The sequence below is a fragment of the Leiobunum rupestre genome, chromosome 10, assembly GCF_980474605.1.
Source record: "Leiobunum rupestre chromosome 10, qqLeiRupe1.1.hap1, whole genome shotgun sequence".
NCBI classification, from domain to species: Eukaryota; Metazoa; Arthropoda; class Arachnida; order Opiliones; family Sclerosomatidae; genus Leiobunum; species Leiobunum rupestre.
Genome location: NC_143393.1, coordinates 9,911,624 through 9,924,487, shown reverse-complemented (window position 1 = coordinate 9,924,487; position 12,864 = coordinate 9,911,624). Strand labels below are relative to the sequence as shown.

The 12,864-nt window shown below is 41.4% G+C and overlaps 1 protein-coding gene across 1 annotated transcript in view; it reads right to left on the bottom strand.

Annotated features, from left to right (window-relative positions):
* The window catches only part of onecut (homeobox protein onecut), a 116,313-nt gene extending 103,951 nt beyond the window's left edge, over positions 1-12,362 (bottom strand). The window contains exon 1 of the mRNA XM_090160066.1: positions 10,598-12,362. Within this exon, the coding sequence (XP_090016192.1) occupies positions 10,598-12,176 (1,579 nt within the window). The 5' untranslated portion in view covers positions 12,177-12,362. The remainder of the gene's footprint in view (positions 1-10,597) is intronic.
* Between the last annotated feature and the right edge of the window lie 502 nt (positions 12,363-12,864).

Here is a 12,864-nt window from a genome sequence, read left to right as displayed (position 1 = left end):
TAATAATTATCCTTAAGTATTAATAAATACATTATTGATTATATGAGTTAATTTTCCACCCATAGTTTATTACGGTTGTTAGAGTTACCGAAAGTAAATTCAATTAAAAAAATCTTCTTTTTAACTAAACCAACAATCACTATGTTCCTTCTAGAATACAATAATATTATACAAACATTCTTATTTCCTCCAATTTCAACCATATCTAATAAATATAAATGTAATAAAAAATTATATTTAATATTGTATTTATATTTGCACATATTTTAAAAAATGTCCAAATATTAACGAAGTTTTGTTTTGACATCTTTAAAAACGCACTTGGAACTGCTAATAGATTTCTTCCAGAGAAATATTTTATAGTAAACGTTTTATCAATTCAAAAACTACACCCTTTATTCATTTACCGACTGAGCTCCGGGGGAAAGATGAAATATCAATATTTCAACCCTTTTAGAACCTAAGCTATTCATTCATATGGTATAGTAATTTGTAAGATTCTGATACAAAGAATCGGAAGCTCTGTTACGTAATCCAAAAGGACGTCGGAAAGAGAGTTAGAGGAAGTGTTCTAAAAATAGACGTGAAAGTGGACGAAGACATTAGCGACGAGTTGCCATTTATCGTCCTCAACCGTTTCCCCAACCAAGAACGTCGCGTACACTTTGTCCCCGTTAGCAATACAATTCTTAAAGGGACTCAAGAACCCTAAGAAACGAGCCTCGTTGCGGAATATACAAATATATATTACAATATTCTTTATATTTCCCAAACTACCCCCGCGGCGCTCGGCGAATTCCGGTAGATGGAGCTAGGGAGATGATGAACGTAAATCTAGAAGCGGCCCCTGTACGCCTCACAGCTCCCCGTGTTTCGCAATTACACCAAGCTGTTACAGCGCAATTAATCCTACTAAATCATTTCTTTTACCCCTATTTTTACCCCTACGTGTTTCTACTTCAAAATCCGTCTATTTTAGGAAAGAACTAAGCTACGAGGGTTCCGCGAATGCCATAGAAAATAAAGATAATCTGGAAGTTTCTTTCGTAGACAGTCCGAATACATTTATTCATTGCAAAGACAACGTGGTAACGCCGGGTATAAAATGTACCAGAAAAGGAACGAAAAAAAATCGGTTTTAGTTAGCTAAGATTTCGGGGGTAAATGAATAGCTTGTTCCGCATAATTCGGCGATTACAAGAAGTCCCCCACCGTCGTATACAAAATACAGGCCCAAACCTTCCGAAGGGCCACAGTATTATGACGATGAAAAAAAGCCAACAGTGACAACTGCGGCACTGCCTCATGGGATATTCAAAACCTTCCGTAGAGGGTTGAGCCTCCCTGCTCTTATTTTTTGTAAAGCGGGGACTAAAAAAACAGCAACCGCATTTGAATACCGAGTGTCGTTAGAACCCTTTTTCCAGCTAACCCTCGGTCGGGCCTTGGCTCGTATTTTTTAACAGTGTTTTTATACGGTAAAAAAAGAGGGAGCTTCTAGAGATCTAATCCTAGTCATTTCGGGATGTTGGTTCGGGGGTGGATGACGATGGCACGAAGAAAAAGTCGAGTTTTTTTTTCCACGAAGTCCCAGGGCCTAAATGCGCGTGTCAACAAGAGCAAAACGTATTATCCGCCCTCTAGGCTAATGCCAGACTTTTTGGCCCCCTATTTTTCAAGGGATGTTAGTAGTTCCCTCTTTAATTAGCTGGCTTGTAGAAAGAACACCGAAATCGACTATCGTTCGTCGGGGCATTAATTGCCAGAGACCCAGTAAGAGACGGTTCAAAGAAGGCATTTCTTTAACGACCCGCTGCGAGGAAAAATTATATAAAATGTCTTCGTTTTAAATGTCTTCGGATTTACAAATTTCCTACATGTTTTTCGTGTATTTCCCAAGTGTAAAATACGCGTAATTTAAATATATTAGAAGTATATTAGAATGTAACTATAAAGGCGAGCTACGTCAGTGGGTAGGTTTAGATGAAAACTACGGTATTTTTGGCTACCATAACCGTTATTTATGGGTAGGTTTAGATAAAAACTACTATACAATAACCGTATTTAGTACACCAAAACGTCATCATAAATAGACTGATTGATACCGAATTACAAGCGTCTCTTTTACGTCTTGTTCATGAAGAATGTTGAAAATTTCCAAAGCATTGTGTGTCTTTAAAACAGTTATCAAGTACGCAGATTTAGGGTTAAAATGTTTTAGACGCTCCATTGTTAAGCAATAACAAATAATACCTGTTAAGGAAAAGGGCCACCTCCCTAAATTACTTATTATCTTGTAACACTACCGCGGATGTTTTCAAAATATGTTTTGGGAAGATAAAATAGTGCAGGGAGAAATACATAATGTAGTGACTTCTTAAAACTATTGCATCAGGAAAATATGGTTTATGCACCCAAATGGAGTGAAATAGCTACATTCTCCATCGTTAAAGGGAGTATAACCCCTCTTGTTTGCTATGGTGCGCTTAGACTACACCGACTAGCTCCTACAAGCCTTCCTACTACTTCCTTGCCCCCGCTAGGAAGGCTTGTGAAAGCTAGTCGGTGTAGTCTAAGCGCACCCTACCAAACAAGAGGGGTTATACTCCCTTTAAGTCGTTAAGAGTACGCGGTGTACACATCGTGCCCATTGGAAACTGCAATTTTTTTTATCCGAAATCGATACTTTTCTAAATTGAAATGTGTTATATACTTCTGATTACATTGAAAATAGTTAAAATAAAACAAAAAAAATGCAAAAATCAAATTAAAAAATAAACAAACAAAATAATATAAAATGTATTTAAATAACATAAGGCTGGGCGAATAACCGAATTAACCGAATGATTCAGTCGAACATCGAAACGAATAACCGTGTCATCATGATGTCATTAAATAATTCAGTTCTACTATTAAGATATTAAAATTTGAAATATTTTGACTATTAGACCTGTTATTCGACCAATATTTGGGCCTATATTCGACGAATATTCGGGATATTATTCGACGAGTTTTTTTATTTACGTCATAGGTTACCTATGATGTCATTAAATAATTCAGTTCAACTATTTAGATAATAAAATTTAAAATATTTTGACTATTAGACCTGTTATTAGACTAATATTTGGGCCTATATTCGCGCCTATTATTCGACGAACATTGGGCATATTATTTGACGAATATTCGCGCCTATTATTCGACAAATATTCGGGAAATTATTCGATTAATATTCGCGTCTATTATTCGACGAATATTGGGCATATTATTTGACGAATATTCGGGCCTATTATTATTAACGGTAATAGTTAGTGTAGGGAGCTGTTGGCTCGATCTCGTGGCATGCAGGGCTTGCCACCACCCTCCTACGCATTATAACCCGGCCACCTGAATTAAGGCTTCAAAAGTCGCATGATGACTTAGGCCTAAGGTGGTGCCTTGGGTATTAGCCTAGCCTAGCCTAGCTGACAAATATTAGGGAAATTATTCCACGAATATTCGCGTCTATTATTCGACAAATATTAGGGAAATTATTCCACAAATATCCGGCATAATATTCGACGATTATTCACGCCTATTATTCGATAAGATAGTATTTGGATTAAGCCTAACTATTTGGTATTTGGGATCAAAAATTACTATTCATCTCGGTATTCGATTTGAAATTTTTTGGGTATTCGATACTCATCTCGATTGGCTAAAGTGCTATTCGTCCAGCCATAAGCCATACCGTATTTAAAAAATATAAATTATTAAAAAAAAAACCTAAAAGTATAACTGGGGAAGAGGCGAAAATGAAGTTGGTTTTCCGATTGAGAAAGCTCGACCAGCTTTTTTCCGGGAAAGATAAAAGCTAGTGAGAAGAAAAAGGCTGGAATTAAAGGATAGGAAAACTTGCTTTGATGAGGAGAGAGAACACGAGGGGAAAGCCAGCTATCGGGCGCACCGAAGAGAGTAAAAGGAAATATGCCTAATGGACGGTGTCTATTTTTTCAAACTAAACGATTTATCTTATACGCTTCCAGTTAGTCGTTCATCGCGACTGCTTCACCCTGGAAGCTCCTACATATTTCTACTAACCACTAAAAGAATGGCGAAGTTGCGAGAAACGGCAAAAGAGGAAAAAATGTTACCTAATTAGCTAATAAGACGGTAAAAGATTGGGGTTAAGTATAATACTTTACGTATAAGCGCCAATGTTTAGTTTGGATTAAAGTTTAATTATTTTTATCGTTTTATTACTATCCAAAGTGGATAGTGAATTTTTTACGTTATACGTTGAATGGGGCTGGGGGTATTCGGCGCGAACTTGGGCGATGCGCGATTTCGCGCGTAAGCATTGACCCAGAACAGACCAGCTGTGTCCGGATATTAAGGAGGGGACCCTGGCGTTGGATTATTTTCTAAAATATGCCTCGCGTTCACGAAAACGTTCGTGGTCGGTTTCAAATTTGTCAATGAAATCTCACGTTTTGGTTAATTTTTCTTCATAAAAATTAATAAATAATAATCAGCCGGGCTAGTACCCAATTCACCACCTTAGGCCAAAGTCATCGAGAGACTTTTAATGCCTTTACATAACGATTAAATAAGATAATTAAAATTGGGGATGATAAATTACTATTATACTTCCAGATTCTGAACCAACCTTACGGCGCGCAAAATGTAAAATTCAATGCCCGGTAGTAGCTTTGGCCATGGTCGCCATTTTGGGGGTAATTTCTTTATCTAAGGGAAAAACACGGGTGACGTTCTGTGACGTCACAATGTAAGTTTCAATATGATACACTTGACTTTATTTACAAGGAATATTTAAAAAAATTCAAAACCAACTAACGGTTTACTGCAAAAGCTTGATAATATAATAATAATAATAATAATATTCAGCCAAGCTAATACCCAAGGAGAGACACAGGCCTAAGTCAACTAGTCCCTTGAAAAGCCAATTATTATTAATTGTACTTCAATTTATAGCCTTCTGAAGTTGAAACTTACTAACGTTTTTTTTTATATTTACAACGTCGCATATATGCTATACCCTATTCTAAAATAAAACCGCATTTTATTTTCTCTCATCAAATGGTCGGCTCTCAGAATTACAACGGGTGACCATTAGAATTGTGGTGATCTTAGATATCAGCTTCCAGGACTTATCCTTTTAAGAATACCTTTTTTCTGTGTTGATCTTTGTACATAATTTATAGATAAAAAGTTGTTTATATTATAAAACTATCTGTAGTACCAGGTATTTCCCGGAAAAATATGCTTATTTGTAATATTAGGCGTATGGAAATTATAACAAATGTTACGATAATTATTTAACTATCTAGTTAGGATTAAACACTAGTGATGAAATTTCAACACATTCAACACGAAAATAGTACGCTGCCATAACTGTCTCCACGCATGGCACTGTGCCCAATATAACCAACTGGTTAATGACAATATTAACCAATTATACGTTGATTACATAGTAATTTGCCTTCTATTATACGGCCTAGTGTCTATAGAAGAAGGCTTTAAAAAAATGCAATATTTTAAGCTTTTTTCGTGCGTATGCCTAAATAATTAAGAAACTCAGTCTTTTGGCTAAGATCAAAGTGTAGTATCTTGTATATAGCGGATATACCTAATTATTAAAATAACTCAATTAATGAACCGTCGAATACCACAGTCAGGGTACCATGAGATAGTATACCAAATGTGGTCGACCTAAGTTTAAAACTGTAGATTACTATAGCGGACAAACACATATATATATGTATACAAACACTCAACTTTATATATTAGATATATACAAACACTCAACTTTATATATTAGATATATACAAACACTCAACTTTATATATTAGATATAAATGATAATTATTTATTTAATTCCGAGCCAACGGTTTAAATGAACTCCACCTAGTGTAAATAAAAAAAATCAAATAGAAACTCTTATGTTTGTTTTCCCGTAAGCAAATTGCCAATCGTTGTACATAATTTTATCTTTGCAATTATTCAAATCAATTTAAAGAAGGTGAAAATGAATCTAATTCGATACGAAAGTACCGCGGCAACCGCCAACTCCGATTCGGACCGGCCATTGTAGCAAATAAGTGATTAAAAGAGACAGCGGTCGTACATCCGCGCGGTAGGAAATTGGCCGTGCGATGTTTAAGCCTTGGGTACCCTGCTTAGTAAACACGCCGAACCGGGGCAACGACGCGGGGCTGGAAATAAAATCTGTTGAAACATCAAATAAAAGAGGGTGAGAGAGAGTAGACCCTCTCGAAACGCGCCCCAACAGAGGGTCTGCGAACCTACATCATCGCGTGTTTTGGCCCCCCAAGTGGCGACCAAGGTATCGAGGCTGACACCCCCTCAATCCCCGAAAAAAGGTGTATTATAGCATACAACCAAGCAGAGATATGACGGGGGGTACGAAGGTTATTACTTCAGCCAGATGTCCGTCGTGTCGAGTTCCCTCAACACCACCATTTCCACTCTCTCTTTAGATGGCCTCTTCATTGGAACTACGCACCCAACTAAAATATACCACCGATTCCATTCGCTTATATAAAACTTAAAATAAAACAATGAATATTCGCCAGTTTAAATAGCTGAAATAATATTAATTTTAACATAATTTAATTATACTCACAAGGAGACTACCCGAGGTGTTACACACCGATTTCGTTCAAACTCGGGGGATTGGTAGACCTTCATGTAACTGGAAAAATCCTTAAGGGATTTTATTAAATGGGCAACGGTTTTGCCATGGCAACGAAAAATGTTTTTGACAACATAAAATGGAAATTTTCCCATTGAAAATAACATGGGATTTTGACCGATTCCAAGGGTTCCTCCCCCCCCCCCCTGTGAAACATTTTACAAAATTGAAAAAAAATTAAAATACCAAAATTATAAAAAAATGATAAGAATTGACGAAAAAAATCAAAATTGGTCACATTTTGATCAATTTTTTTAATTTTTTTCACAGGGAAATCGGTCAAAATCCCATGTTATTTTATGTTGTCAAAAACATTTTTCGTTGCCATGGCAAACCCGTTGCCCTTTGAATAAAATCCCTTTAGGATTTTTCAAGTTACATGAAGGTCTACCAATCCCCTGAGTTTGAACAAAATCGGTGTGTAACACCTCGGGTAGTCTCCTTGTCAGTAGTAACCTTAGAAAGCGATAATTTTTATATAGAAATAGTTTTAATAATTGACTTATTTAATTTATTTAATTGACCTTTTTAGTTCACATTGAACCATATAATGGTCAATGCGAAAATTACCACAGTTTCGTCTGCTAAGCAGTCGATTTGCTATTATATATCAAAAATGGTTTGTTTTGCCGATGAAACTTAAGCAGTTGATGGTTCTTTATGAATTGAAAAGTCTATTTGAACATTGATAAACAGTAGTCGATTTCGAAATTCCACAAAAAATACATTGATATTTAAGATTGCACTTGCGCATACATATATTCAAGGTTGAAAAATCTTTTAGTATTTCCACGTTGATCATTATTCTCAACTCTTTCAAACTTTTAAATTTGCGTTGAACCAAACAAACCACTAAGTAGCTTTGAAAATGTCAAGAGCCATAAAAGGGAGCTTCCATTATTTGGAACTTTTTAGTTGACCACCGAAATACTAAAGAGTATATTCCCTTTAAAAATGTCTTTAAATCTACTATATTTATTTAATTTCATTTATTTTTTTACTCGAAGATCTATTGGATCCGAGATTCGCGTCTTTTCATTTGCTCGAAGACCTATTGGTACGAGCTATTTGTAAGTTTTTTAATTTCTTCAAATTTGTTTAGGGTTTAGCTTTTTTTTACCCTTTTCAGGGTTCGTACAAAATTTCCAGAATTAAATTCCCTGACATCTCCAGGTGTTCCCTGACCAAATTGACAAATTTTCCCTGACCATTTTTGTAGAATAAATGAATGGTTTGAGATAAAAATCTTGAAAAAATGTTCTTTCAAAAATTAATTTGCATGATTTTTTTAAAATTCCATTACTTTTTGGGACCATTTTCAAATTCCTTGACTTTTCCCTGTCATTTTGGAATAATTTAAATATTTCCTGACTTTTCTCTGACCTGTTTGAAACATTTTAAAATTCCCTGACATTTTAATTTTATTTTTTTCAAATTCCTTGACTTTTCCCTGACCTGTTTGAAACATTTTTAAATTCCCTGAGTTTTCCATGACCTTTTGGAAAAATTTCAAATTCCCCGACTTTTCCAGGTTTTCCAGGTAATGTACGAACCCTGCTTTTCATTATGGACTTTTCTACTTATTCGCGTATTTTATAACTTTTCGCTATGCAGTCCATAGCCGTGGTTCCTTTTAACTTAGAGTCTATTAGATCCATAAAATAAAGATACATTTTATTAAATAGTAATCTGTAATTTTATATATAGGTAATATTCGTAGTATTATCGGCATCATAATTGTATCAAAGCGATAAAATGGACTCCAATCTGAAAACAAACAGTCTCTTCTAGCGAGCTAGGTTTAGCAAAGAGAGATTATGATAGTTAGATGTATATCTTGAATAGAATAGCCGAGAGGCGATGGGGGAAAGCATGGCGGAGGATCTGCCGTAGCACCATCGCGGCTGAAGTGGCGCGAAGGGGACCAAATCCCTCCTAATCCCAGGCCCTACGTAGCACCTGCTACCCCCTCTACAACTAGATAAAGCTTTCACTAGACAGTTAAGTCGCTGCTTATCAGAGTAGGTACAGCCTGCTTTAACGCGTCTACCATTGAGTTGTCTAGTAACCCATACCTAGATATAAAGTATAAAGTAGAATGAAAACGGGAGAGCGAACATTCATTGCTTGAATCTTTTTCTCAAGCGAATCTCTCAGATAATTTTTATCGGTGTGAAGTAGGAAATATTCTGAAATATATTCCACGCATTTTGAACCATCCTAACCTACCATTTCCTTCACCCGGTTTAACATGTCATAGCGCGTGATAGCAGTCGATGTTGAAAAACATAATGTACTTCCTTTAATGAATTAAAATAAACTACTATTTATAAATACAGGGTGTTTCAAAAGGTTATGCAAATATTTGAAGGAGTTGTAGGGGGTGAGTTGAGAAGTATGCCTGTTTTTCCCCTATTTTCCTATGGCGAGTGAAAAGAGCGCCAGAGAGCTTCAAAGTGTGGCCTAGAGCTCGGCGTTTGGATAAGAATTAATCACTTTATTTATTTTTATCCAAAACACACAATTATCCACAAATTATCCGAAAAAATCTATTATTTTTACATGTTAAATTGCATTTTAGTCTGGATAATATCCACGAATAAACAGTTAATCGTAATTTTTATGGTTAATCGAAATTTTCGCGGTTCATTTATCCGTTTCGCCGAGCTCTAGTGTGGCCTACTAGCCCCTGGAAGTAGGCTGCAACCAGCGCAAAACCAAGCAGCAGGGAAATGCGAACATTAAGGTTTGGGTTCGTGTGATAAGTAAAAAATTACTTTGTAAACAAATCGAGGTAACCAGCGTAAAAAGGGGAAACTTCAACAGTATTTAAAGTCCCTGCTGCTTGGTTTTGCGCATGTTGCAGCCTACTTCCAGGGGATAGTAGGCCACACTTTGAAGCTCTCTGGCGCTCTTTTCACTCATCGTAGGAAAATAGAGGAAAAACAGGCATACTGCTCAACTCACCCCCTACAACGAATTAAAATAAACTACTATTTATAAATATAATTTTAATATATTTTGAATGACCAGATTGTAAACAGGCAATGAAGTTTCATTTGGCAGCAGCTGCGATGATCGTCTATTCTTGGTAACTGTTCAAACTTTTATCATAGTCACAGATAGTACTAAGTACTAGGTCATGAATTATGGAAAATGGCCTGATTTTGTAGCTCCGGATGGGGACTTAGGCGCTTACTAACGCGGCTCACGTAACGCGCCACGAAGGTAAAAGTAAAACGAGCCCCTCTCCCAACGCTCATTAGGCGAGAGCGAAGCGAATCTAGGCGTCTCTAGCAGCCCGGTAATCGCTCGGTTTCCTTTTCAACGTGACATCACTGACTACTAAGGGATTTTCCCATTATATTTGAAAGAAGAACGCTGACGTCAGAGGTCGCGGTTTCGGAAAATAAAACACTACGAGAAAAACACGTCGGCTTTTCTTCTCTCGTCTTATCGGAGTGAAGAGACGGGCGATTCAAAAGCGAGCACGTGGGCCAAATCTATACGCGGCGGGGGAGAAAGACCGCTCTTACACGCGCGTCTGCTGATTCGGAATCTGTTGGCCTTATTTCCGGCGAGCGGAGGGGAAACTACAACAGATCGAAGTCAGGAGACACGCGCATCATCCCGTTTCCATCCACGAGGATTCTGGTACACGTGTTCCCTCTCTCTCTCTCCCGAAGTTCTAAGACCTCCGCGCCGAGCGGCCCCCCGTTTTGTTTACGGACGATAACTAGGCCAATATCTCTGGGTCAAACGCGAAGACGGTTCCGCGTCGAATAATATTTTTTAACGGATTTATTTTTGGGGCCGGGGTTAATAAAACAAAATGAAATGGTAAGCGAGAATTATAAATATAAATGATACGAAATTGTCAATTACCTGCTAGTCTGAGCGCGGACATGCGTTGAAATTCGGGTTCTTCGAGCCATTTGTACATTCGCCTGAAGGTTTCCCTTCCGGATTTGAGTTTGCTCCAGGGTTTGGGGTTCCTCAAGAGGTCGGAGAGCGTTCCTTGAGACCTGCACAAGACCCTCTGGGCGAAGATGGCTTGCGGTATGCTGTATCGTTTGAGTTCGGCGCTTATCCGCTGGGCCAGTTCCTTCGTGTTGATTTCCTCGACTTCGTCCGAGGGCGACGAGGCTTCCCCCTGAGAGGAGCTCGAGCTCTGCGGGCCCTTGGAGCCGGATGGCGTCGTCATCTTGACCCCGTGGCTGACCATCATTCCGTGTCCGTTGTTGCCCACATTCATACCCTGATTGCTGGCGGCCGCCACTGCCGCGGCCGCTATCGCGATACTAGATACCGACGAAGCGATACACGTGGTCGCGCTGTGAGCCGGTATCGTGGCTTGTACCGGGGCGTTTGGTTGACTAGGTGGTACCACCGCGGGCGTTGGCGTTGGAGGCGACATGGTGACCGGCGGCAGCGAAGAGGCGACGACCGTTAAGGTGGTGGCCGGCTTGACCTCGTGGCCCGTCGAGCCGGGTGGCGTCGGGGGCGCTTGCAAATGCGCCGAAGGAGGCGAGGTGTGCGGGCTGGCGTTCAAGCCGTTGAGCGTGGGCATCATGGCCGTGGGCGAGTGGAGACTGACCGATGGGCTTTGCGGGGACCCCAGGCCCCTGGTCAAGTCGCTGCGGTGCACGGAAACGTAAGAGTCGTAGCCGCCGGGCGACAGGCTCTTGTCCGGAGAATGGAGTCCGTTTTGCGGGTAGGGAGGCGACGGCATGCCGCCCTGTTGATGTCCTCCCATCATGGAGACAGCCGCGTGGTGTGTGGCGCCCAACGTCGGGCTCATGTTCATGCCGCCCATGTGTCCCAGCTTGTCGTACTGATGGTGGTGGTGGTGATGGTGCGTCGCGTAACTGTTCATACCGTGCATGCCGGCCAAGGCCGCCGCGTTGTTTTGCATCAGAGTGGTGAAGCCGCCGCCGTGCACGTTGCCGTGTCCGTAGTGGCTGAATTTGTCCGACATGGTCGAGATGGGAGGCAAGGGTTGCAGAGGGGTCAGAGTGGCGTAGCTGCTGGACGTCGAGAAGCCCGGGGGCGACATGCGTCCGTTCAAAGTCTGGTAGGTGGGTTCGCCCAAGGCGCGAAAGTCCGAGGCGTCAATCATGCTGGACGGCGAGTCGGACCTGGCGATCTCGGACCCGATGTCCTCGGAGACAATTTCGTGGGACGGTAGCGAGTCCGGCGCTTCGGCCGGTTCGACGCTTCCGACACTGCCGACGCTGTCCGGGTTACTGCCCGTCGGAGAAGGGGGAGCTCTACTGACGACCACGACGATCGCCGGCACCGCGTTGGCCACACGCTCGACGAGGGGGGAGGAACGGGAGGCACCGCTGCTGGCTGCTGCTGACGGATCTGCCACCGTCTCGTCCGAATCCAGCGACTCGACTGGCGCGGGTTCGGGGGGCGCGTCGCCCATTTGTTGGTCGCCCAGGTCCGCCATAGTCTCCATGATTTGCGCGTTTTAATGGCAATCAAAACGCATCGAACGGTTTCGGGCCGCTCCCGCTAAGCCTTCGGATGGATTTTAACGATCGCCGATCGGATTTTCGGGGGCGTTCTTTAGGGCTCGCGGCTGGACGGGAAACGGCGTAAACCCACACTGGCCGCCATCTTGACAAACGCGTATTACGCGCACGGAAACTGGCGCATCGACGCCCGCGCAGATTTTCACCCCGATTTCCAGCCTCCCTCGCTACAACTCACAGTCTGCCGGAGTCGCGCCTGCCTAGTCCCGCTTTTGCCCCCCGCGAGTAGGGCTTCCGCATAGCCTGGCGTCGTCCGCTATCGTATCGCTTCCCCCCCGCGGGCTATTTTTCCCCCGGCCCTTCGTAGTAAGAGGCGGCTTCACCGTAGAGCTCGGGACCAGATCCCTCAGTCTCTCTTTTGCTCTTCTTGCTCCAGCGGCGGTCGGCTCTCTCTCCGCCAGTCGTTCCCCCCCGACGCCCGTTTACAGGGATCCGTTCCCCCTCTCTCTTTCTCTCTCTCTCTCTCTGCTCCCTTTCACGCACAATCTCCCTCTCTCACGTTCGCTCTTCAGGATCCGCAGCGTCGGAAAACCCACAGTAATGGCGTCGCTCGCCTCCGCTCTCGTTGGCTCTCTCTCTCGCCAGCGGCCGTCGTTCCGTTGGCCGGGTTAC